The sequence below is a fragment of the Ursus americanus genome, chromosome 36 (genome assembly GCF_024610735.1).
Source record: "Ursus americanus isolate L20-20 chromosome 36, mUrsAme1.1.p, whole genome shotgun sequence".
Classification (NCBI taxonomy): Eukaryota; Metazoa; Chordata; class Mammalia; order Carnivora; family Ursidae; genus Ursus; species Ursus americanus.
In genome coordinates this window covers 25,986,685-26,012,633 of record NC_142162.1, presented here as the reverse complement: position 1 = coordinate 26,012,633, position 25,949 = coordinate 25,986,685, and the positions used below count along the sequence as shown (strand labels likewise).

The 25,949-nt window shown below is 39.4% G+C and overlaps 2 protein-coding genes across 6 annotated transcripts in view; one reads left to right on the top strand and one right to left on the bottom strand.

Moving 5' to 3' along the window:
• SNAP23 (synaptosome associated protein 23) overlaps window positions 1-17,680 on the bottom strand; it is a 33,202-nt gene extending 15,522 nt beyond the window's left edge. For 2 of the 4 annotated variants that reach the window (XM_045771545.2, XM_045771559.2), the window contains exons 1-2: window positions 17,558-17,680; window positions 267-370 (exon numbers count right to left, since the gene is read on the bottom strand). In XM_045771545.2, the coding sequence (XP_045627501.1) occupies window positions 267-323 (57 nt within the window). In that variant the 5' untranslated portion in view covers window positions 324-370; window positions 17,558-17,680. Of the gene's footprint in view, window positions 1-266; window positions 371-10,012; window positions 10,147-12,815; window positions 12,870-17,557 lie in introns of those variants that run through there. The other 2 variants (XM_087859121.1, XM_045771553.2) reach the window with 2 other exon arrangements.
• Window positions 17,681-20,529: 2,849 nt separating this feature from the next.
• The window catches only part of ZNF106 (zinc finger protein 106), a 64,037-nt gene continuing 58,617 nt past the window's right edge, over window positions 20,530-25,949 (top strand). For both annotated transcript variants that reach the window (XM_045771487.2, XM_045771481.2), the window contains exon 1: window positions 20,530-20,679. The gene's annotated coding sequence lies outside the window, so the exon portion shown is untranslated. The remainder of the gene's footprint in view (window positions 20,680-25,949) is intronic.

Sequence of the window (25,949 nt, the reverse complement as noted above, 5' to 3'; positions counted from 1 at the left end):
GATGTTTCCAATTCCTCAAATCTAGAGTATCTTTGTTGTAAGTAACTGTTAAACAATGACAAAAAAAAAAATCATACAAGCTGCTTTCACTTATTTAGTTTTTGGTGAGCTGAAAAACTAAGGGGCCAGCAATGGCACTCTGAGGCAAATGCATTCTTGGACATAAAGGGACAGGGAGGAGGCCAAAATGGACTTCTAAGAAGGTCCTCTCATCCTTCCACTGTGAAAACTGAAAGAGAATTACTTATTCCAAGTAAAATGTTTACCTCATCAGTAACCTGGTGGGCTCTCAGCTGAATTTCTTCTGATGACAGATTATCCATGATGAATTACAACTTTTGGTAAGCACAGAAAGTGAAATGTGGATATTCTGTAAGAATAAAGATACAAAAGGGTTTGTTTGAACAAAAAGTGTGGATTTATGGAATTCAGGATACTTATCCGGAAAACAGGATAAAAAAGTCTATCTAGGGGCGCCTGGGTGGCACAGCGGTTAAGCGTCTGCCTTCGGCTCAGGGCGTGATCCCAGCGTTCTGGGATCGAGCCCCACATCAGGCTCCTCCGCTATGAGCCTGCTTCTTCCTCTCCCACTCCCCCTGCTTGTGTTCCCTCTCTCGCTGGCTGTCTCTATCTCTGTCGAATAAATAAATAAAATCTTAAAAAAAAAAAAAAAGCCCATCTATATCTTTAGCTAGCTAACTAGCTAGCTATCACAGGTGAAGGAATTAAGGCCAAGAAAGGATAATGCAAGGGTTAAATGCTAGTTAGTACTAGAGGTGAACCTGAAGCTCAGGTTTCATGACTTCTAGTTAAGTGGTTGTTTCAAAGAGAAAGCGGTCTACTTTGAGAAGCACAAACTAGAAGACAAGCTTTAAGAGATTATTTAAATTAATTCTTGATTGTACAATGCTATTCATACATTATTTGAACACAGAAAAGGAATAAGGTGAAGAGGTCTAAGTTAGGTAGTATCCCATTAATAAAGTAAAAAAATTCCAAGTCGTGTGCCTGAAGAACACAGGGAACATTCCAGACACATGCCAGTTGTCCAGGCTACTCATTGGAGAAAATGAAGTATTTCCATTCTTAACGAGAAAAGGGTAATGTTGACACTGAACTCAGAAAAAACCTGATATTCTTCATAGCGGATTTTCCCTTTCCAATTACCATAGTGTTTGCTGTTTTAGTGAAGTCCCTAAGAAACTATATAATTCTCCTATACATAGTAAGTCAGTAACTCATAGCTCAGAGAAGATTCACAGACATTCGGACTAAAACACAACACGTTTAGAAGGTGTTATTCAGTACTACCATTGTGTATTCCTCTTTGAAAAGTCATTTGGAGTAATAAGTACTGTGTAACATTTTAGGTTGCTTTCTTTTCATAACATTTGCTAGCTTTGTATTACTTTTTTTTGGTATTACATTTTTAAAAACCAATTTTACCAAAGTTCTTTGTCAATGACACAGATAAAGCCTGGTTTACATTCCGAATTTACCCTCAGGGAACATTTGGCAATGACTGTCACGAGTTTGAGGGGGATGGGTAGTGTTACTGGCATCTACTAGGTAAGGGTAAGGGATGCTGCTAAAAGTACTAGAATTATCCTCAGGACAGCCCTTCACAACAAAGGACTATCTGGCCCCAAATGTCAAAGTGCTGAGGTTGAGAAATTCCGCCATGGAATAAACCCACTGACCAGCAGGGAACCTAGTTAACCAGGAATGTACTAGACTAAACCCTTGGAAGGCAGAGATTTTGTTATATCTTTTTATCTCTAACACCTAATACGATCTGACAGTTGGTACACCAGCAAATGTGTGCTGAATTAACATTAAGTAGAAAAATAAGGTGTACTGTCAAAATATGTAAGTGGTCTTAGAAACAAAGCTACATGTACCAGTAGCAAAAAGCCTGCAAATATCCACCAAAAACACAAAGCAAAAATTGCCATTACATATATATAACCTGGAATGGCCTGCTGGTCACACACAAATCTTTTTAGTCGCATCCATAGCTAACCATCACTTTAATAGAGTCATCATTGATAAAGCAAAAAGCAACAATATTAGATTCTCAGTACAAAAAGGCATTGCATTTGGAGGTCTGTTTATTAACTTTACTGTCACGGGTAACTGTTTTAGGTTTAATTACGATTTTGAACATTGATTAAAGTTATTAATGCTCATGAAGAAAATTATTATTAATTACCATTACTAATAATAAAAAGTATTACTACAAAAAGTTGCAAATTTAATTTCATATCTTGCTTGCCATTGTAGGACTCTGGCTCTGGCAAAAGGTTCATATACTAAGATATAAAATCAAGATATAAAGGTCTTTCTTGAATTAAGAACTGATCATTCATTAGATAGAAGCATAAATAGAACCACATGCTTTATCACTTGGCCAATCCTTTGAGCCATTAGATTTGTCATAGATCTGTTCATGCTACAGTTTTTCTTGTTAATCTTTCATAGTTACTTGTTTTTGGAACCTCTCACCTCTCACCTCTCACCTCCAGATTTCTTTCCGTAATACTCCAGATAACGTTATGCTTCTCCATTACTTTCAGAGCCCCAACAAGATACTTTTCAAAGCCTGCCCTTCCCAGCATGCTCTAGTTGTCTATACCTCCTCAATGCCCAACAGAGCAGAAAGTGGTGAGAAGAGTTAATACATGCTAATCAAGTAATGTCTGGAAGTGGCACCCTTAGTCAGGTTTTCCAATATGGTATCCTCTGCATAGGAAGACATTTTGAGCATAAGGATGCCCAGATCTCTCAAATTGTATAATTGTATCATTCTACTCCTGGACCTGATTCCTGCCAAGTACAAGTCAGTATTTGCTATCTTTCCATCCTAGTGGAAATGAGCAAAAACTCCTCATAAGTTCAAACAGAAGCTTGAATATAAAACTGACCCCAAGAAGATTCCAAGAGTCCTACCTTCTAACGATAAGATAGAAAGATAAGAAAGATAAGAAAGATAAGAAAGAAAGAAAGAAAGAAAGAAAGAAAGAAAGAAAGAAAGAAAGAAAGAAAGAATGAGTTGGGAGGTGGATATGAAGAATCAGCCCTGGCATGGCCATGGGCTCATTTTGAGGGATATACCCATTGGTGAACTCGAAGTGCTGCCTAGTACTTCCTTTTTTCTCTCCTGAGTAGATGGCACACAAGACAAGAAACAGACTTAACGTTCTCACATGTCTGACAAGCTGACATCAGGACACAGCTGCCTAAGACCTGTACTTTGGATTCTTGAGGGTGTTGAACACATGGTTACAATAAATGGGAGTAAGAGAGACAAAGCAGAATTGTAAGGGGGAAGGACAAAGCAACAATACTCCCGAGGCTCTTATTAGCCTTTACAAAACTGCTCAGAAGTGTCAGGCAGGGTGCAACCCAGAATTAACTATATAGCTTTACTCATATTTATTACTATCTCCAGAAGCTTTCCATCCAGAATGTTGTAGTAAAGAGAATTAGAGGTGGGAGAGGGGAAGGGAAACAAAACATCATTTGACACAAATATCCCATTAAACTTACTGTTCTTAGATATAACCTAATAGATTAAATATCTGTGTCATTTCTTCAATGCTCGCAGAACCTAATATACCATGCTAATTGTGAGAATAGTATATGCTCCCTTTGAGAGGTAACTGCAAGATTTTCCCCAATGCTTTTATAACATATCTCCCTTACTAAGGTTCATTTGGGCTTTCTAGAAGACTCCTAGTTTACCTTAATTTCTTTTTATAAACTTTGGGGGGAGTGGGGAAGAAGAAATATTCACTGAGTACCTACTAAGTGTCAGATACCCTACTAAGTACTTATATATATCATTATCTTTATTATACCAATTTATAGATGGGGAAACTAAGGCTCAAGTAAGTAATTTGCCCAAGGTGACTGAGTCAGTAAAGGGCAGATTTATTACTCAAGTCTGGATACTCTGAAACCAAAGATAGCTCATGGTCTACTCTTACTGTTGGATGTATCTTCCCTTAACAAATATCAGATGATATGAGAACTGTTGAATATCGGAAAATAGACTAAGCACCCTACCTGACAAGCTCATTTCCAAAGTTTAAGATGCCTTTTTTTTTTTAAGATTTATTTATTTATTTGTGGGAGAGGGGCAGAGGGGGAGAGAGAGAGAGAATCTCAAGCAGACTCCCTGATGAGCTTGCAGCCGGATGTGGGGCTCAATCTCACAACCCTGAGTTCATGACCAGAGCTGAAATCAAGAGTCATATGCTTAACCAACTGAGCCACCCAGGTGCCCTGAAGATGCCTTCTATAATAAAACCATAAAAACTCTTTAAAAGATTCAAAGACATCTAAATTAAAGGAAGAACTGGGGCACCTGGCTGGCTCAGTTAGTAGAGCAATGGATTCTAGATCTCAGGGTTGTGAGTTCAAGCCCCACATTGGGTGTAGAGAGTACTTAAAAATAAAATCTTAAAAAATAATTAAAGGAAGAACAACAAAGACAAGAGTAATCATGGTTTTCAGCTGTTTTACTTTTTTCTCAGCTGTTTTAAAGTAATTTAGAATCTGAAATTATTTAGGGGCACCTGGCTGGCTCAGTCCATAGAGCATGGGACTCTTGATCTTGGGGTTGTGAGTTCAAGCCCCACGCTGGGTGTAGAGATTACTTAAATAAATTCTTAAAAAATATAAAAAGAAATTGCTTTCCTAAGCAACTAAGCAAAAAAAAAAAAAGTATCTTGTAGAATCTCAAATTATCTAAATTTAGAAAATGAAACTAATACTACTGGGAAGAAGGAATACAAAGAAAAAGGTCTTAGAACTGAATTAACAGGAGACCCGTGTCCTCACTGATAAAAATGGAGAGATACGTTAGAAGTTATAAAAGAAACAGCACTTTAAATCACCATAAATACCAGTCTCCTGCCTAGACCAATATAGGAGTGATTTTATTAAATAATTCATTTTATACTGGAAAGCAAAGATTTTACATTAAAATATTCTACTAAGTTAGCTTCATGACTTAATTCTTTCTCTTAAAATTAATCCTAATGTAAGTTGCTCTACAAGTTACACCCAAACAGCGTATTACTGTAGGATAAAAATTTGTGATTCACTTTGGTATATTTTGATTAGACTCTCATGGTAATCAGTGTATTGACAGCAAGTGCAAATTTCTGTTCACAGCAGGCTAGCATGGTGGTGAATAGCAAGAACTCCAGCATTCAAATTCTGACCGCAAAATATATTGGTTGTATGACCTCAGGCAAATTAGCTAAGCCCACTAAGACTCAGTTTCTACATTTGTAAAATAGAGATAACAGGCCCTTTTGGTGAGGATTAAAAAAAGATGATCCATCAAAGTGCTTATTATTAGTGCCTAATACATGGCCAATATTCAAGTGTCAGCCATTATTTTAATATTATTAGGGAAGCAGAAGTATTACTTTAATATTATTAGGCAAAAGAAAAGCAAAACAACAAAGTATAAGTGACATTAAAGTAAATGCTACCAAATACTAATTGTTCCATTGGTAAGGCTAAATTTGTATTTATTTATTTTTAAGATTTTATTTATTTATTTGACAGAGATAGAGACAGCCAGCGAGAGAGGGAACACAAGCAGGGGGAGTGGGAGAGGAAGAAGCAGGCTCATAGCAGAGGAGCCTGATGTGGGGCTCGATCCCAGAATGCCGGGATCACGCCCTGAGCCGAAGGCAGACGCTCAACGACTGAGCCACCCAGGCGCCCCTAAATTTAAATATTAAAGTTGATAATACTGTACGAGCTATACATCTGAACTATTTTCATGCCAGCCATGAGTCTGCACATGTCAAGACAGATATTAAACAGGTTTAAATTAAACTAAGTTTCCGGTTGATAGGTACTTATCTAGACAAATATGTATATAGCTTTGCACGTCTAAAAAACTAAAGACTGCCTAAAATGGTTTTTTTTTTTTTTCCTGGCTAAGTAAGATTAGCAAACACAAAACCACACAAAATGGCAAAGGTCAGTATATGAAGTGAACAAAGTAAGACTTAAAAATAATCAAATACTTGCTATAAAAAATATGGGTAGAAAAAGTCTAGAATGGAATCATTAAAATATAACCAATAGCTATGTTGATAGAATTAAGGGTGATTCTTCTTTTCCCAATTTATCAAACAGTTTGCAATGTAGTTATACTATTTTTAAAATTCATATTTATTTTCATCATAAAATATTGATAGCGTAGGGGCGCCTGGGTGGCTCAGTCAGTTAAGTGTCTGCCTTTGGCTCTGGTCATGATCCCAGGCTCCTGGGATTGAGCCCTGGGTAGGACTCCCTGCTCAGCAGGGAGTCAGCTTCTCTCTCTCTCCCTGCCCACCCCTCATTTTTGCTCCCCCCCAACTCGTGCTCCCTCTTGCTTCCTCGCTCTCACTCCCTCTTAAATAAATAAATAAATAAGTAAGTAAATAAATAAAATCTTTAAAAAATATGATAGCTTACAACAACCAAGAAAGCAGATTTTTTAAGACTGGAGGAAAAAAACAAGGAATTAATTTTAGACCCCATTTCACAAGCATAATTATGAATTCTTAGCCTCTCTTGAGACATCTTCTGTTAGCACATATTCATGGTAAATATAGGTTTGTAGAAACATTTTCATTCATTAACAGATGATCACCATTCCAAATCACAAAGGTATGGAAATAGTACAGAACAATTTGTCCTAGACGTTCTGCTAATAGATGGTTAGAGCAAAGGCCCTTGCGAAAGTTGGCTGGAACCATATTTCATTCACATTAGGTGGCAGAAATGGGTTCTAATGAGTTCTGAGTAAGTTCTTAGTACTTTCATGGCAAAATATTAAGAGGCGGATAAAAGAGGGTGCCACAAAGAAGCAGAGAACTTAGCCGGAATAGAGAATTTACAACTCCCTGGAATACAACCAATCTCCTGTCACGGCCCCCCATCTTCAGCGTATTCTCTTTCTCTAACCTTCCTACCAATAATCAACCTCCTCAGAGATTCAAAGAAAAGGTATAAAATTAGAAGCCATTTAAAAGGTAACCTGCAGGATATGCTTTAAAATAATTCAGAGGTGGGTAAATGGGTAGGAGTACAGAGGAAACAAGACTGGCCACGACTGTTGAAGCTGGTGCATAACACAGGAAAGTGTCATCATGCTACTTTCTCAACTTTTTATTATGAAAGTATTCAACACATACAAAAGTTCTTTAAAATGGCAACTAACTTTTTATAGTTGTTTACTCACCATTTTGTAAGTCTAGATTGTGAGTAAGGGATTGAGAAGAATCACAGTAACAACTACAAGTTAATACTTAAAAAGCACTATACGTGCAAGGCATTGTTTTTAAAAGATTTTTTTTATTTGAGAGAGTGTGTGTATGGGGCAGGGTGGGGCGGGGGCAGAGGGAGATGGAGAGAGAGAATCTTAAGCAGGCTCCACACCCAGCAGAGTCCAAAGCAAGGCTCAATCTCACAACCCCAGTATCATGACCTGACCCAAAATCAAGATTCGGACGCTTAAGCAACTGAGCCACCCGGGTGCCCCCATACAAGACACTATTCTAAGAAACTGAAAAAAGAAATACACACACACACACATTCATTTAATCCTTAAAACACTCTCTTCATCCATCCAGCAGCTATAACAAAAAACACAGACTTGGTAGTTTATTAACAACAGAAATTTATTTGTCACAGTTCTGGAGGCAAAAGTCTGAGCTCAAGGTACTAGCACTGTCACTTTCTCATCAGGGCCCTCTTTCTGGTGCAAAACTGATGCCTTATGTGGTGGAAGGGGCTAAGGAGTCTTCTGGAGCCTCTGTTATAAGGCACTAATCCCATCCATGAGGACTCCACCTCCATGGCTTAAGCCCCTCCCAAAGGTCCCACCTAATAATACCATCACACCAAGAATTAGGATTTCAACATAGGAATTTTGGTAGGAAGACACAAACATCCAGACCATTGCAAGCACTATTTAATTCCACATTTTACAGATGTAGAAACTAAGGAAGAGTGAGGTTAAGCAACTTTTGCAAGGTTATACAGTAGAGCCAGGTTCAAATCTAGGTAGACTGATTGAGTATGTGCTTTCAATCACTATTACGTACATTAAAAAGAGAATAGAGAGACACTTTATCAAGTCATTCAAATGTGTAGCAGCTTTGCCAAGAAAAGTATATATATGACGTCCCCGCCCCCCCTTTTCAAGTAGCAAGTCTAACTTCAGTCAGGGTTAGAACAGTGGTTCCCGGTCTTGGCTACACATAATCACCTGGAGGCCCACGCTGCACCCGAGACTAATTAAATCAGAACCTCTGGGGGGTGAGAGCCAGTTTATTTTAAACCTTCCCAGATGACTCCAATGAGCAGCCAAAGTTGAAAACCACTGTTTTAGATGAAAGTTGTTTTGTTTTTTAATGTATAGCCAAGTACTAATTGATGATATCCTACACCCTGTATAATTCTGGTAACCAATGGAGGAAAAACACACCATTTAACAATACAGGACAAGAACAACTTAGGCTTCAATAGGTTAAGCATTGCATTATATGTAACCCAGCAATTCTATTCCTACGTACGTTAGAGAGAAATGAAAACATATGTCCACGTAAAAACTTCTACACAAATGTTTAAAGCAGCATTATTGCTAACAGCCAAACAGCAGAGAACACCCAAATGCCCAAATGTCCATACAACAGAGTATCATTCAGCCATAAAAAGGAATGCTACATGCTACATCATGCATGAGACCTGGAAGCATTATTCTAATTGAACAAAACCATATACAAAAGACCCCATATTGTATGATGTCATTTATGTGAAATGTCCAGAATAGGTAAACCCATAGAGACAAAAAGTAGATTAGTGATTGCCAGAGGATGGGGGAAAGGGCGGAAGGGACTGACTACCAATAGATAAAGGGTTTGTTTTGGGGGTGATGGAAATGTTCTAGAATGAGTAGTGAAAAGCCACTAAATTGTATACTTTAAATGGCAAGCTTTACATTATGTGAATTATGTCTCAAAATTGAAAAAAAATGACTTAAGGATGGAGAAAGAACATTTGAAGGAAGAAAAGTTAAGGAAAACAGTATGAGTAGAATAAAAAGGAAGATGAGAAGGAAAACATTAACTTTGTAGCTTTTCCTATGCCAAACAACTTTCTGCCACAGTATAAAATATGTTAGAGATTTAGTTAAAATAAATAATAGTAGCTATAGAGTAGGCACCACTGAAATATAAAACTTGTACTTTATAATCAATGGATCTCCTCCTTTTCTCTCCAAAAAGAAAAATGGTGGTTGGAAAACAGGAGAGAACAACCATATTAAGAAATACACTTGATGTACTTCTTTATTAAGATCCAAGTACAGTCTCTGTTTGAAATTCTGAAAACATGCCATTCCATATCTTTAAAATGGAAGAGTCTCAATTTTCTTTCTCGCAATGAGAGAAAAAAAATTTTTAATTGGCACTTCTGGCTATTATTAATAACTAGTGTAAGAGAAAGTGAAACGTAAATAAGGCAACATCAAGGTCATAACTTATATGTTAGTATATCTGGAAATGCTGAACTGTTTCTATAGACTTAAAATGGCCATTTTACAGGTTATACACTACTATTTTCTATCAATAAATCTTAATGCCACATTAAAAAATATGTATAGTTTAAAAACTAAAGGCCAAAAATGTAAATGTCCACCCAGCTTAAATGAGATTGAATGAAAAATGTTTTAAAAATTCTACATATGAATTTTATTTGTCTCACACAATAATGTATTTTCTAAATTTTCTTTAAAAGGACTTAAAGTTTTTATTTTAATTCCAGTTAGCTAACATACCATGTTAAATTAGTTCCAGGTGTACAATATAATGATTCAATACTTCCACAAATCACCACCATAAATCACCAGGTGCTCATCACAACAAATGTACTCCTTAATCCCCACAACCTATTTAACCCAACTCCTCACCCCACTCCTAAAAAGTTATAAACATACACTGGCTGGGGCGCCAGGGTGACGCAGTCGGTTAAGCATCCAGCTCTTGATTTCAGCTCAGGTCATGATCTCATGGGTGGTGAGATCCAGCTCTGCCTGCGGCTGCAGGCTCACTGGGGAATCTGCTTGAAGATTCTCTCCTTCTGCCCCTCCACCCAATCGCACGCTGGCCCTCTCTCTCAAATAAGGAAGTAACTTTGGCGGGCTGGGAAGAACTCAAAGACCAGGACTTTAAAATTTTTAAATAAATAAATCTTAAAAAAAAAAAAAGGAAACAAACCCATACACTGGTTTTGTAGATAGGTTTCAGAATACTCAATTACTGTAGCCTTTGATAATGAAAAACTCTAAATGATAAAAAATGTTGCAAGCGCCAAATGACACAAGAAATAGTGATATAAACAGTATTTTCTTTAGCATCCAGGATGTCTGTGGGTATTTCAATTCCCACTCCTATAAAATTAAAGTTTTCTTAACCACTTTTTAGGAAAGTAAAATGATGATTTTTAAAAACCAAAACTCTCAAGAGATGATGTAATATATACAAGAAAATTTTAAATTATTCCTACTCTTTGGCTTTTTTCTTTCCGGAATCTAGAAGAAAATCAGATACAGACAAAAATACATCGGTCCCAGTATTATCTCTAATGTTAAAAAAAAAAATTAAAACAATCTAAATAACCAATGACGGGATTTGAAGGAATAATTATGGTACAACTACATAATGGAATGTTATTCAGCCATTTAAAATTATTTTGAAGATTTTATATTCTACCATATTTCATTTTAATCAAATACACACACACACACAGTTTGAGATGTCAAATAGTTCTGTAACACAATAAATAGCAATTCCCCTGCCCTCGAGCCCCAAACCAATTCCTGCTTCCAGGAGCCCAGAGGCACAATTTTCAACAGTATTAGTTGTTCCAGTGTTTAACCTCAAATTCCTAAATCATACGCTTATAGTGTTGTTTCTTGATATTTTCCAATTTTGGATATCATTCGTGAACTTTCTACAATGTAGATATTTAGCTCTTACATCTCCCCATCTCCTATTTTTTTTATTTGTCCTTATATTATAGACTGGCTGGCTAATTAAATTCTTGGCTGGAAAGCAGAAGCCCTGAAGCAGTGATGAAGTCTGTTTAACTTAGCCAAAGTTTTTGGCTATCCCAGTCAAATACAAATGACCATAAAATCTTTCCTTCAAAGAACACTTTTATTAATCCCAAGGAACCAAGGTTCCATGGAACATGACTTGGAAACTATTAGCTTACAGAAATTTCTGCTTAATCAATTATCTGGGAACAAAGTTTCCCCTCAATTCTTTTTTTTTTTTTTTTAAGATTTTATTTATTTGACAGAGAGAGAGAGAGACACAGCAAGAGAGGGAACACAAGCAGGGGGAGTGGGAGAGGGAGAAGCAGGCTTCCTGCTAAGCAGGGAGCCCGATGCGGGGCTCGATCCCAGGACCCTGGGATCATGACCTGAGCCGAAGGCAGACGCTTAATGACTGACTGAGCCACCCAAGCACCCCTCTGCTCAATTCTTATCTCAGAGAACAGTCTCTGAAAATAAACCTCAGAGATCATCTAGTCCAACTTCTTTATGCTAAGAGAATAAAAAGCATCACTTCTGGCTCTTAGGCTCTTTCCATAATACATAGTCTTTTCTGGGGGAAGGGGGTGCTTCTTCTTGGATGGTAACTGAGGAGAGGCAGTTGTTTACAGAGGCCTGTGGTCTTAGAAGGTTATGCCAGACCAGAACCCAATTGAAGAGAAAAACTAGACAAAGGTTGTCAGAAGAGAATGGGGTAACATCTAGCTCTGGTGACTGCCCTGAAAGAGCTGAGGGTTCCCTTTTGCTGATGGAAGTCAGCAGTCTGCCTAGCCTGAAAGCTTAGCAGAAAGAGATCCTATCCCCAGAGTACATTCCTCTTAATTCATTCCACAAACATTTTTCAAGCATCTGCTATCAAGTAAGGGAACATATTCTGATGTCAAGAAAACTACCCTCCTTTCTTTTTAAATGTGTATTTTATGATACATTGTAGTTAGGATATGAAAAATAAAGCACTCTTCTCCGCTGCCTCTAAATACATAGTTTCCAGTTTTTCAGTTTTCTAGTTGTTTTGTGTACATAAATCCTGCCTTTCTACAAGACCAAAATCTTAGCTTAAGGCTAAAATCAACTTGGAGCACCTGGGTGGCTCAGTCGGTTAGGCATCTGGCTCCTTGGTAGTGGGGAGCCTGCTTCTCCCTCTCCCTGCTGCTCCCCCTGCTGTGTTCTCTCTCTCTGATAAATAAATAAAATCTTAAAAAAAAAAAAAGGCTAAGACCATCTCAACTAATGTCAAAGCCAAGTTGGGCTGAAAATGATTTCAGTTATTATTAATTCTCCTGTGATTAAGCTTGCTACTCCTAGATTAAGTGAAATAATTTAATAAATTGTGTTGAATGAACATAACGTAGTGGTTAATAACACAGACCCTGAGGTCAGACAGACCCTGAATTCATCCTAGCTCTGATGCTCAGGCAATTTACTTAACCTATTCAAGTCTCAGTTTCCTTGTTCATTAGGATAACTGTTCTACCTCCCAACGTTGTTTCAACAGTGAATTAATGTATATGAAGTGTTGGCACGGTGCTCATGTTATTTATGTTCTCCATCTGTGGTATCTGACTGTTTGAGAGGCTAATCAAAAAGTTACTAGGTGAACTTAGAATCAGAGCCAAAGTACTTTAGACGGTTGGGGTGAATATTTTATATAAGCAGGGTGAACGTTGCCAGTCATCCTCACCTCACGCTGGTGTATCACGTCATTCTACACCTACGTAGCTCTTTCTTGAAGACTCTAAAGATGAATAATGGAGAATAAACAGAAAGAACAGAAGAAAGGATTACAGGGAACAAAGGAGAAATTCAGACATGGACCATCTTATGGGGTAAAAGAACTTAGTTTTTCTTTAGGAATATATTTTTTGCTCTTAGATCCCATTTTTAATATGAAACATTAAAAATGTTCACACATAGGGGTGCCTAGGCGGCTCAGTCAGTTAAGTGTCTGACTCTTGATCTCAGCTTGGGTCTTGATATCAGGGTGGTAGCTCAAGCCCCGAGCTGGGCTCCGTGCTGGGCGTGGAGCCTACTTTAAAAAAAAAAAAAAAAAGATGTTCACACATAAAGAAGGAAGGAAAGGAAGGAAAGGAAGGAAGGGCGCCTGGATGGCTCAGTCAGTTAAGCATCTGCCTTAACCTCAGGTCAAGATCCTGGGGTTCTGGGCGCGCTCCCTGCTGGCGGGGAGCCTGCTTCTCCCTCTCCTGCTCCCCTTGCCTGTGGGCTCTCTCGCTGTCTCACTCTCTTTAATAAATAAAATCTTAAAAAAAAAAAAAAGGAAGGAAGGAAGGATGTTCACACACAAAAAGTATAGTTGCACAGTATTCTAAAATACTCAAAATACTCTAGGTTATGCCAAAAAGAGCCCCTGCTCTGGTTAGGAAATTTAATTCTTTCTAAAGGCATTCAGATGGGAGCTTTATTTATGTTAAGGTTAGTTCCCTCCTTTTACTTCCTCTCGTTTCCTTTCTACTTCCTTCTACGAGAACAATTTTAACCATTCTCATAAAGCTTAAAAACTATGCAAATACCAGAAGTATACCATTGAACCATATCTATTACACATCTTGGTTTCAAAAAGCACTGAAGCACATGATTTAAGACAGAAACCATACTGCTAAGAAAATACCACTAAAAATCAGGAACCAAAAAGACCAAAATTACACTTCAGCTTTACAGAAGTACTGTTTATGACTTAATTGAGGAAACCCCACACCTAGTTTTCAATTCCTGCTCAACCCTGGAACTTCCACAATTCTACACTAAGTGACCAGAATATAATCCTAGGAAGCTAGATCTGTAAGTGATTATAATCAATTATACCTACATTGTCTAAAAGAAAGGCTAGGGAAACAGAAAAGGGATGCTCTGGAAGAGTTAAGAACAAGGCTCAAGAGTGCAGCATTCATTCTCCAAGCAGGAGAGACACAGGATCTGGCAGACTTAAGTATGGTATCTGCCCAAGGAAGACACCAAGTGGGAGGTACAGTCAATTAGCAAGGCTTCACCTTGCCTGAATGAAATATTTACCCAAGTCATCAAAGTATCTTGGCTCTGATTCCAAGTTCACCTAAAAGCTTTCTGGTTAGCTTCTCAAATATTCTGATATGAGGAATCAGATGCCAGGGATAGAGAACATAAGCACTCAGGTCCCTGGAAAAGAATATCCTCCACAGGTTAAAAGAGTGGCATTCTTGGGGCACCTGGATGGCTCAGTAGGTTAAGCATCTGACTTCAGCTCAGATCATGATTTCGGGGTCCTGGGATCAAGCCCCCCATTAGCCTCTGTCCTCAGGGAGTTTGCTTGTCCCTCCACCCTGCCCCTCGCCCTGCTCATGTTCTTGCTCTCTCAAATAAATAAATAAATAAATAAACAAATAAATAAATAAATAAATAAAATCTGAAAGAAGAGTGGCATTCTTGTTTATACAAAGAGGAATAAAGAGTAGTGGTTAAGTGCCCAATACTTGGAGGCATGTTTTTAAATCCTGACTGTTGCTTAATTCACTTCTCTGTGCTTCAGTTTTTTTTTTCATTAAATGAGAAAATAATGTTTATTTTGAGCATTATAAGGATTGAGTTAATTCATATTAAGCATTTAAACCCTGGCTGGTATGTACTGCTCAATAAAGCTATCATAATTTTTCATAATTATTAAACATCTCTTGTGATTTTGATTTGAGAATTGAAATCCAAGCATGATCAACCCTAAAAAAATTGTGATTTTAGACTATCGAAGAAGTATCACAATGTAAGGCCTCAGCAGTCATGCTGGAATATACCGTATTTGTACACAGAATGGGTAGGGTGGCTTTAAAACGAAGACACAGGAGACAGGTTTTGAAGGACTTTCTATATTCTACCAATAAGTTTGGATTTTATTTTAGAAGTCTCAAAAAGCTATCTAAAGGTAATTTCAATTGTCAAAGCATCGTTCAAATAAATTTAAATCCAAGTTATAGATCTCACAAAAATCAAGATGGATGGGGGGATTCCTGAAAAACATACTTATCAGTAATTTAAATATTTTAGTAGCCATACAACCTAAACTGAAATCAAAACCAAAATGTCAGTGAATTTAAATGAGTGCAAATGGAACACCACCTCTACCACCAATACTACAAAAGGAACAGTACATGCTGTTTCCTGGCTCTACAATCCACTTCCTCCAGTTGTTGGAGGCACTGGATCCATCTGTTTCAAGTCTCTATCCACCACAACAAAGAAAAAGACCAGTCCTTGTCATCTAGTTCTCTCTCAATCTATGGACCTGGAAACAAAATACAGCAATAGAATCAAAAAGTTCAGCACTCTTGAATGCAAGCAACATATATTATAAATGTTAGAATATACATAACACTGAGTACAAACACAACTAAAAAAGACTTCCAGAATGTTTTAAGACATAGCACCTTAATTCAGAAGAAAAAAAAAGGCAGCTGATTTCACAAAAACGTCAAAGAGCAAACATCCTCTTTTTCCCTTCTGCTATTCTAATCTACTTCCATCTGGTGAAGCCAGGTAAGTAAGTGTGCTAGAGCCGTGTCACAGTAGTGAATGCCATCACTGAGTACACAGAATTTTGAAGTCCACTGGCCTAGTCCAATCTTCACTTTATTTTAAAAATGAGTAGTTAGTTCCAAAGCAGTATTTTCCAGAGTGCAGAGCAAAAAGACGAGACGATTTCAGCCGTTAGGTAAGCTATAGTTACGTATTTAAGTTACATATTTATTATAATGTGTACTAGAAAAAGGTATTCATAAAAAACCATGATTTCACAGATTATTACTTTGGAAGAGGGTAGTGTTTAAAACAAGTCTATTAAAAACATGAAATAAAATAACACAGATGATTTTCTAAAAGGCAAAATTTATGATGGTGGTATGGTTCATGAGGAGTGAAATAGTGACAGCTGTCCCATGAACAACAGGGCCTGTTTTTCTCTTTTTTGTTTATTTGCTTCCTTCTTGGTTCAAGATTGTGTTCTGAATGATTAGAAATGATGTGACCTTTAGTTAAGTGATACTGTTAACTATGCTTAAGCTCATTTTGAGTAAAAGAAGCGAACACGGTGATGCATACTGAAATACTACTGTTTATAGGAAAGAGTGCCATACTGTTAAGAAAATAATGGCACAGTAAGACTTTGCTATCCTGGAACTAGAATAACAGGAATTTTCTAGTACATATCCACATACCACAAGCACCTTAAAAAAAAATCCTGGAAATACGATAAATATCTGAGCTGTAGGCTGTTACATCATTCTATTTACTTTCACATTTACTGTCAAAGGAGCATGGTAATGTGAGCAGGGATGTTTCTCCTAATATTTGCTAATATTTATATGAATGTGTTCTTTCTCATTACCTCTTGCCAAAGGAACGAATGACAACTGACCATTAAAATGCCTTAGGCATCTACTGTGATGGTGGAAAAAACATTACTTTTTAAAAAATCTTACTATGAGATAGTTTAAGTTTAGATCTCAACGTATTCTAGCTAATGATGTGCCATGAATTTCAAGTGTGGTTTTCCAGGCTAGGTAAGAACGCTCGAGAATCATTTCTACTTGGTCTTATCTGCAGTATTTTTTATTGGCACATCTGAAAGCCAGTCTTAAAGGCATAAGGGCAGAAGGAGTAATATTCCTCTCAGTTCTTGAAATATCTGCTACTGTGAAGCTACGTTACTTTCACATGACTGAGGGAACGCTGTCAGAAGCTGCCAGTATCCAAACACCCCTCTCCAGTCGTCCCCCTACTTCCTAAAGGAGATGACTAGCAAAAGGCAAAATGATATTCCCTTTTCATCTCCTTTTCCCAACTTTGATGTCTTTCGGTTTCCTCCACCCTTATCACCTTTCCTAACATTGTGGTGACTAATGATGAAAAAAAGGATGAGATGAAACAGCACCTTCCAGTACTTCCCACCCCGCAACCAACAACTCCAGCCTGAAACTGTAAAATTCGGTGTTCTACGGATCCTTCGTGCGTCTACAGTAAAGCCGCGACGTAAGGATGGACTTTCCTTGAGAGTCATGGACTCTCCAAAGCCACGAACCTCAGACACCTTCAAACAACTAGTTCAGAGTTATCTGATCATTGTGGTCACCATACAGTCAATTAATTCCGATCACAGAAACAATGCAGAGGCAGGGGAGTGGGAACTTGCCTCCGGTTGGTTTTGAGGAGGGGTCCAACGAACCACCATCCCGCCACCCTTCCTCCGCCGGCCCCACGGTAATTTCCCGGCGGCTGGCGTCCTTGCTCCGGGCCCGGCCTGCCCAGTCCAGGCCAGACCACCCCACCCCTCCCCTAAAGCCCAACCCCACCAAGTTTTAAACCGTCACGATAATACTCTTTCTTCTTGGGACCCGATCCCAATCTTCCACCCTAGCTCCCTCAACCCCACTCCTAAAGGCTCACCAAGCAGTTCCGGTCACTCCTCTCGCGCCGCAGCGGCTCGGACACCCCCAGACCGGACCTGGAGCTGCGTCCTCCTGGCGCCTGCGCGCGCCGGACTCGCGCGCCTGCGCACTTCCCCAGCCGCGCGGGCGCGGACACACCCCTGGAGCTGGAGCCAATCACGGTCTGAGGGGTTTAAATCTCCCTGCCACGCAGGCGGAGAGTCTGGGGACTCACCCGTTAACCGAATAATTCGAATCCCTCCCAAAGGTGGGAAGTATTTATGCAACAAACATTTGTCAAGGGTAAACTGTTTGCTGGATGATCGCTGAAGAAAAGAAGAAAAGAATGCCCTCCCTGCCTTCCAGGGTCTTACCATCTGTCTAGATTGGAGATCGATATGTAAACAAATTATAGTTGATAGAATATACTGCGTGACGTCGGAAAGTCAGAGGCGGAGTTGGCGCACAATGAAAGCAGCGCCTTATTCTTAGGGATGCGTGGAAGGGCTCCCAAAGGAAGTGACTTTTCAATCAGGAAGGCTAAGTAGGAGCTCTGCCCGAAGCCTGGGATGGAGGGAAATAGTTTTCCAGCCCGTGGGAACAGCGTATGCCATTAAGAATATGGCACTTTCTGTAAATTCCTTGTAGTTCATCCTGGTTAGAGGCTTACAGCTCATCGTACATCTCCGGGTGAAGTGGGGAGTAAGCTTTAAATAGTCGGCAGTGGGCCAGATCTTGGAAGGTTTTGCACTCTTGGACTAATGAGCCTGCACTTTGCCCTATGACCACAGAGAGCCATTGAAAGGTATTAAACAGCTACAGGAACTCTTCCAGGCACCTCTAAGAATACAGCATAACGCTGGAAATTAAAAAAAAAAAATTAAACGTATTTCAAAGGAGAAGGAGGAATGGTTTTGGAAGAGAGAGTAGATACCTCAATTATAAGAGGAAGTATGTCTTTAAGTTTTATGTTTGGTAACAGGAAGTTAAAGACGTTCTCATTTGATGACCTTTGTTTTCTCTGTGAAGTAGGAGATGAGGTCATCTGCTAATAGAAAAGGAGTTGGGAGTTTTAAGGAAAGTGGAGAAGTTTTAGAATATCGTTACAGAAAGTGAAAGAACAAGTTGACCCCAGATATGTAGTAGGACTGTTAGGCAGTGTCAAGGGCCTGTATAAGATTGGTAAAAATGAACTCCCCAGCTTCTACCCTCCTGTGTGACTTTCTCAAGCAGCAGTCACTTCTTGTGGGCAGAAATGGACAAAATGTATGGTTGAGTTTATTTATGGTTGGGATAATGCCATGGTATATTGCCATAGTTCTCAACCAGGGACATTTTTGCCTTTGAAGGAACATTTGGAAATGTCTGGAGTCATTTTTGATTGTCAAGATGATGGTGATTGGGGTGGGGGATGTAAAGCAATGTAGGTATAATGTAAAGGATGTAAAGGTGGGGGATACTATAGGCATCTAGTGTCCAGGGATGCTGCTAAGCATCCTACAATGCACAGCACAAGAATTATCTCCAAAGTAGGGGCACCTGGGTGGCTCAGTCCATTAAGTGTCCAACTCTTGATTTCAGCTTAGGTCATGATCTCAGGGTTGTGAGATGGAGCCCCACATTGGGCTCTGTGTTGGACATGGAGCCTGCTTCAAATTCTCTCTCTCCCTCTGCCCCTCCCCATCTCTAAAAAAATTATGTCCAAAGTATCGATAATACCAAGGTTAAGAAATCCTGACCTAGGGGTGCCTAGGTGGCTCAGTCCTACTCTTGGTTTCCGCTCAGGTCATGATCTCGGGGTGGTGGTGTCAAGCATCGAGTTGGGCTCTGCACCCAGGTGGGAGTCTGCTTCTCTCCCTCTCGCTCTGCTGCTCCCCGTCTCTCCCACTCTCTGTCTCTCTCAAATGAATAAATAAATTTTACAAAAAAAAAAAAAGAAAGAAAGAAACCTTGATCTAGGATTACCTTGATCCTCATCAATGGCTGACCTTCATCTTCTACAATCTTTTCCTTGGACTATGGCCCTGAGCCTATAAGGCAAAGTAGTTCTTCCATTGCATACCTTTGAAGGAGAGTAGAATGAGCAGTGTACCTCAGACCTTGAGTGTTTCAAGAAATTGTGATGTCACAAATACAGAATTGGATAGTTCCTCAGTCCTCTAGTTGCAAATCTGGACTTATACATAGATAAAGGGAAGCGCTTACTCTGATTTTAGGTATTGAAGATCTTGTTAAACAAAGATATTATTAGAACTTCAATAATATAGGAGTAACACTTCACATCATTATTATTCTTAATGTAACTTGGTTTATCTGATTAATCGTAGTCACTAAAAATAGGATCCTGAGGGACTGAGTATGGACTACATTTAATAAAGGAAATAAATACATTAAGTATTAAAATATAATCATTGGTATTCATGGGTTTTTTGCCCTATGACAGGCACCCATTCATGGATTGGCAACTGACCCGTGTTATGTCATTTAATCCTAACAACCCACTGAGAAATATCATTATCTTAATTTCAACTGTGCAGGAACTGAGGTTCCAAGAAAACTTGTAGTTTGCCCAAAGTCGTAAATTACTAGTAGCAGGGTCAAGATTTGAACTCAGATCTGTCTGTCCTCAAGTTCTTGAACCTTCCATTAAACTTCAGTAAGTTTTACAAGGCAGGAATTTCTGGAAATTCAGCTTTGACAATTGCCACTGCATAAAGGGAATGCTGGGGATTTAGGAAGAGAGTAGAAGCAACAGGGAGGCTCAGAATGAGCAAAAAGAATGAAAAAGGAACTAGGGAGGCTGGTCACAGGTGCGTTCAGTGCAGCTGAGTAACTTCTGCAAGCCGGCCTGCGTTTGACCTTTATTTCTTTTCCAGTAAAGCCTCTTTCCCCTGTGTCCGTTGTTCACTCTCGTGTGTTCAAATAAAGCTAGATTATTGAGAAAGGCGGGCAGCAAAGGGGAAAAAAAAAAAAAAGGAGCGTGACGGTGGCGGTGTGCGCCTGCGCGCTGGCGGCGGCGGCGGTGCCCGGCGGGGAGGGGGTCCGGAGTGGGCCGCCGGACCCAAAACTGAGGGGGACTTCGGGGAGCCCCCTCGCTGGGACCTTGGCGGCCTGATGGAGTAAGAGGGGTCGGCTGTGAGTGTGAGTATCGAGGGGCCGGGCTGCGTTGAGGCATCCCGGAACGGCGGGGTCCTGGTGGTCTGCCCCTAAGGTTTCTGGCTGCAGGACGCGGCCGGGTTACTGCTCCTACAGGCTGAGGCTCAGCGGCAACCCGGTCCTCCCCTCTTCCGCGCGGTTTTCAGGCAGGCGGTGCTTCTGGCTTCGGGGTACAGATTCTCGCGGGGGCGTTCCAGCTCTGCTTCTAGCCCCAGCAGGAAACGCGCCTGCAAGAACCTTGACCTTTAGGGGAGGCCGCTGACCTCTTTCGGCCCCCGGTTCCACAGGGACCTCGTAGACCCAGGTGCTTAAAGGCCTACGGGTCACAGGCCAGGGGACACCTTTCGACCTCTTGTGACTGACAGCCTCCGTTCTTTTGCCTCCTTCCGTCTTCTCTCCCGGTGGGATGCGTCTTAATAATAGCTACTAATTATGGAGCGTTTACTACGTGTCAGTTTAATATTTAGTCCAAATCTCGGTGCATAATTATGGGGGAGGAAATGCTTTGCACCCCACTCCCCCTTAAGTCTGCTCAATTTAATCATCCTTGAGAGTCAGAGTAAGCCATTTTATTGGGAAGTTTGAGATTTCCATGGCTTTTAGAAACTTGGGACTGCCATCCTAGTTAAAGGAAGTTTTCTTGCAGATAGGTGGTTTATCCACCATAATGAATTATATCGAATTTACTCAAGCCAAAAGAACCTTTTTAACGCTTTTTTTTTTTTTTTTTTTTTTTTTTTTTTTTACTATTCTAAACCTCGTGGAAAATCTTAAAATTTGTTTAAATCCCTGTTCTCCAGTTTGGTTGTGAATGAAACAATGGAAGATAATATTTAGATTCAGTTAGGATATATTGAGCACCTGCTGCCTATGTGCCAGATACACTCCGGTTTGTCACAAAAATTGATGAGATACTGTAATGGAAAGTGGTTTTTTGAAGCATTTTCAGATTAGGTCACTAAAAGTTTGATGGTAACTTGCACAAGCTAACCTAGCTAGGGTAAGTGGTGAAATTCACATGTGCCAAGACTCCTCTCTTTCCTGTGAACACCAAATTAAATATCCTAAGCATTTTTGAGAAGTAACTACATTACAGTTTTAGTTTCTAGAGTTAACTCTTAAGTCTAGAAAATGGTAGGCGCCTTTAAAGGTACTAGATAGTTTTTGATGAGAACTTCAAAGTGGCTTGGAAGGTGTTAAGAGGGTGTGAAGGAATCTGATCAAGTTAGTTCAGAACCACTTGCTTTGATTAAAAAGAAGATATTTAAAAAGGAAAAACTGCAAGTGGTAATTTTTTAACCTAGGTTAGAGCACAGCACATGTAGTCTGTGGAAGAGGCTCCTGCACAAGGAAAGCAGGGAATAATGGTAGATACTAGACTAGCTCTGTCAGAAATGGCTCTGTGAGAAATATACATACTGTGTATTTCATATTTGGAATATTTTAGTGGGAAGTTTAAGATTAATTTGTGTATCCAGTGAATAAGAACATGTAGGCAGACAAGTTACATAGGAATACTCCAATTGCACATTCAGCATGCTAAATCTCTAATTGAAACCTTACAGTGAATTGGGATTTTTTCCTCCTAGAATCTAAACTGAAAGAGACTATGAAGAAATGAGAGTTCCTAAGTGTTCGTCAGTAGGGGCCTGGTTAAATAAATTATGCATTTGTTAGAATGAGCCAGCCCTCTGTGTGCTAATACTGAGTAACAACCAAGATATATTAAGTGGAAAAAAAGTGCAAAAGAGGTTTTGTATTTTGCAGCCATTTGTGGTTTCTTAAAAAAAAGTTTATGTATTGGCATATGTATGTATAGAAATATCTGGAGGAATATATAAGAAACTGTTAACAGTGACTGGAGGTGCACGTGGCTGGGAAACAGAAATGGGAAGGGAATAATTTTCTGTATGTTTTTAAGATTTGTGTGTGTGTGTAGGTGCGTGCACGCAAAAGGTGGTTTTATTAAAGCACGGGGATAAGACCTGTGGGTAGAAAGAGTTGCCCTAGGGTCATGAGGAGTGGCCAATTATATACTTTCAAGTTGGGAGGGGGTTAGGGATAGTGTAAGCCTCCCAGCTATTTTGGAAACAAGGTTTCCTGGATCCCGAGGGGGCTAGCTATTGTTCAGAAAGGTCTTATATTACAGTTGAATAAAAACTCAGTCATGAAACCCTTCAGATGTATTTTGATGGGTCATATGCTTGGGGGATGATTGCCAACCTGTATCTGGGGAGGGGGGTAGATAAAGGAAGTTTCCAAAGGAATTTTTATATGTTAAAGTAGACTTACGGGGTGGGCTAAAATTGCCTTTTGCCCTTAGCAAACTTATTAACATTGAGGCAGCTGAGTTCCTAGAGGAAGGTCACTCTGCCTGTTTCAAGGACTTGTCCATGGGCTGTAGATAGTAAGGAAATTTAATAATTTTTTCTTCTGCCTTTGTTTCCCACGTCATGTTTTTAAGAATTTTTTATGAAACTTAAAAACATCCAGAAAAGTAGAGAAAGTACTGTATTGAATCCGTGCAAATTGATCATTTTAAAATCTGTTGTTACATTGTTGTATTTGCTTTTATTCCTGACATCTCTAAACACTTTAATACAGGTCTCTAATCAAAAGAACATTTTCCTGCATAACCCAGTAACACAATCACACTGAACAACTAATATTTCCTTATTATGTAATACCCAGTCTTTATTAAAATTTCCCCAATTTGGGGGCACCTGGTTGGCTCAGTGAGAGGAACATGTGACTCTTGATCTCGGGGGTTGTTAGTTTGAGCCCCATGTTGGGTGTAGAGATTACAAAAAAACCCAAAACTTAAATTTCCCCAAATTGCCCTCCCCCCCTTGTTTTTAATCCTATTTCCAGTCAAAGTCTATGCGTTGCATTTGGCTGTTATATCTCTTGAAATCTTTTTAAACCTAGAACAGTTACCTTTTTTCTCCCATTCTCTTTTTTGTCATGACTTGTTGAAGAGACCTGGTCAATTATCTGGATTTATCTGATTGATTCCTAGTGGTTTACTTAGCTGGTTACTGCAAACTGGAAGGTACAGGTAAATGCTTGATTGGGCTCAGGTTAAACACTTTCGGGATGATATCATAGGCTATGTTGTGTACTCTAGTTTTTCTAGTAATGATGCTGAGATTGATTAGTGGGTTCAGATGGTGAATCTGAGTTCTCCATTGTAAAATTGTATTTCTCCCCTTGAAACCAGCCCTTTTGGATACTTAAAATTTAAAACTGGTGTTACTTATTCAAAATATAAATAATTACCTTTAAAAAATCAAAGCTTGGGGTGCCTGGGTGTCTCAGATGGTTAAGCATCTGCCTTTGGCTCAGGTCATGATCTCCAGGTCCTGGGATTGAGCCCCAAAAGCCCCAAGTCGGGCTCCCGGCTCAGCAGGGAGTCTGCTTCTCTATCTCCCTCTGCCTCTCCCCCTGCTTGTGCTCTCTGTCTGTCTCTCTCTCTCATAAATAAAATCTTAAAAAAAAAAAGGGTAAAGCTTACTGGAAGAAATTGCTGCTGCTTATTTTTTTTATTTTTATTTTTAAAGATTTTATGACAGTTAACTAAGGTCATGATCCCAGGGTCTTGGGATCAAGTCCCACATTGGGCTCCTTGCTTAGCAGGGAGCCTGTTTCTCCCTCTGCCTGCTGCTCCCCCTGCTTGTGGTCTCTTGCTCTCCTCTCAGGCAAATAAATAAAATCTTAAAAAAGTAAAGATTTTATTTATTTATTTACTTAGAGAGCGAGCATGAGCGGGGGGGGGGGGGCAGAGGGAGAGAATCTCCAGCCCATTCCGTGCTGAGTGTGAGGTAGAGCTCCATCCCACAATCCTGAAATCATGACCTTAGCTTGAAATCAAGATTCGGGGTTGCTTAGCCAACTGAGCCATGCAGGCACTCCATGCTGTTGCCTTTTTTTTTTTTTTTTTTTAAGAGCATGGGGTGGGGGTGGGGTGGGGGAGATAGGGGCAGAGGAAGGAGAGAGAGGACCTTAAGCAGGCTCTCTGCTCAGCCAGACCCCTACATGGGGCTCAATCTCAGAACCCTGAATTCGTGACCTGAACCAGAATCAAGAGTCCCAGTGCTTAACCTATGGGCCACTCAGATGCCCCACGCTGCTGCTTTTTTTTTTTTTTTTTTAGTGTTCTCCTTGTGTCTTGAGTGTTTTGTTTTTTTAAAGATTTTATTTATTTATTTATTTATTTGAGAGAGAGTGAGCAAGAGAGCCCAAGCACGGGGGAGCGGCAGAGGGCGAGGGAGAGGGAGAAGCAGGCTCCCCACTGAGCAGGGAGCCCACCACGGGGTTGGATCCCAAGACCTGAGCCGAAGGCAGACCCTTAACCGACTGAGCCACCCAGGTGCTCCATGCTGCTGCTTTTTTAAACTGAATCCCTGATAACTAGGTGGTAGTATCTCATTTCATACAAGTATCTCATCTTTATACAAGAAATTTGAAGTTCAGAGTTCAAAATTTACTCAAGGTAGTAGACCTGTTATTTTTATCTACTTCCAAGGTCATGCTTTTCCACCATATTTTGTAAACTATAAACTGGTATATAAATGTAAAATTGTTATTACTCCAAGTAATTATGTTACTTGTCCCTTATATCTTTTTGGACAGGTAATCAGTATCTAATGATATTAGACATTTCGGAGTATCAGTAAATGGCGATAGATCTCTGTAATGTGATAGTCTATAATGAGCCATTTTGAAAGTTCAAAATATGTGTGCAAGTCAAAACTCTTGATGATTTCTGGAGTTCCAAAAAAGTTCTATACATGGAAGCATTATGCAGTCTTGGTTCTTGTGCCTAAAGTCTTCGAGGTTTAAAAAAATATTATGAGTTAAAACTAAAAAAAATCAAAACTATAATATATGTATATTATTGTTTAATTTTTTTTGAAAAGTACAAAAGGGTCTGTGATGAAAACCTGCACACCCTCACTTTTTTCCCCAGAGGCAGTAACTGTTACCATTTCCTTGGGTAACCCACTATAGATACTCTGCATATTTACATTTATGCCACTAGGATAAATTTTGACGTTCTCATATAGAAGTATCTTAGTAGCATAACCTAAAATAATACTGTTGAAGGTTATACTCCAGTTTTTATTGTTTATATTCCAGATGTCTTTGCTAACTTGTATTCATTCATTCAGCAATATTGAGTACTTACTCTATACTAGATGGTGTGGCAAGTCACAGGAATAAAACGATGAACAAGACAGGCCTCCCTGCTAGCT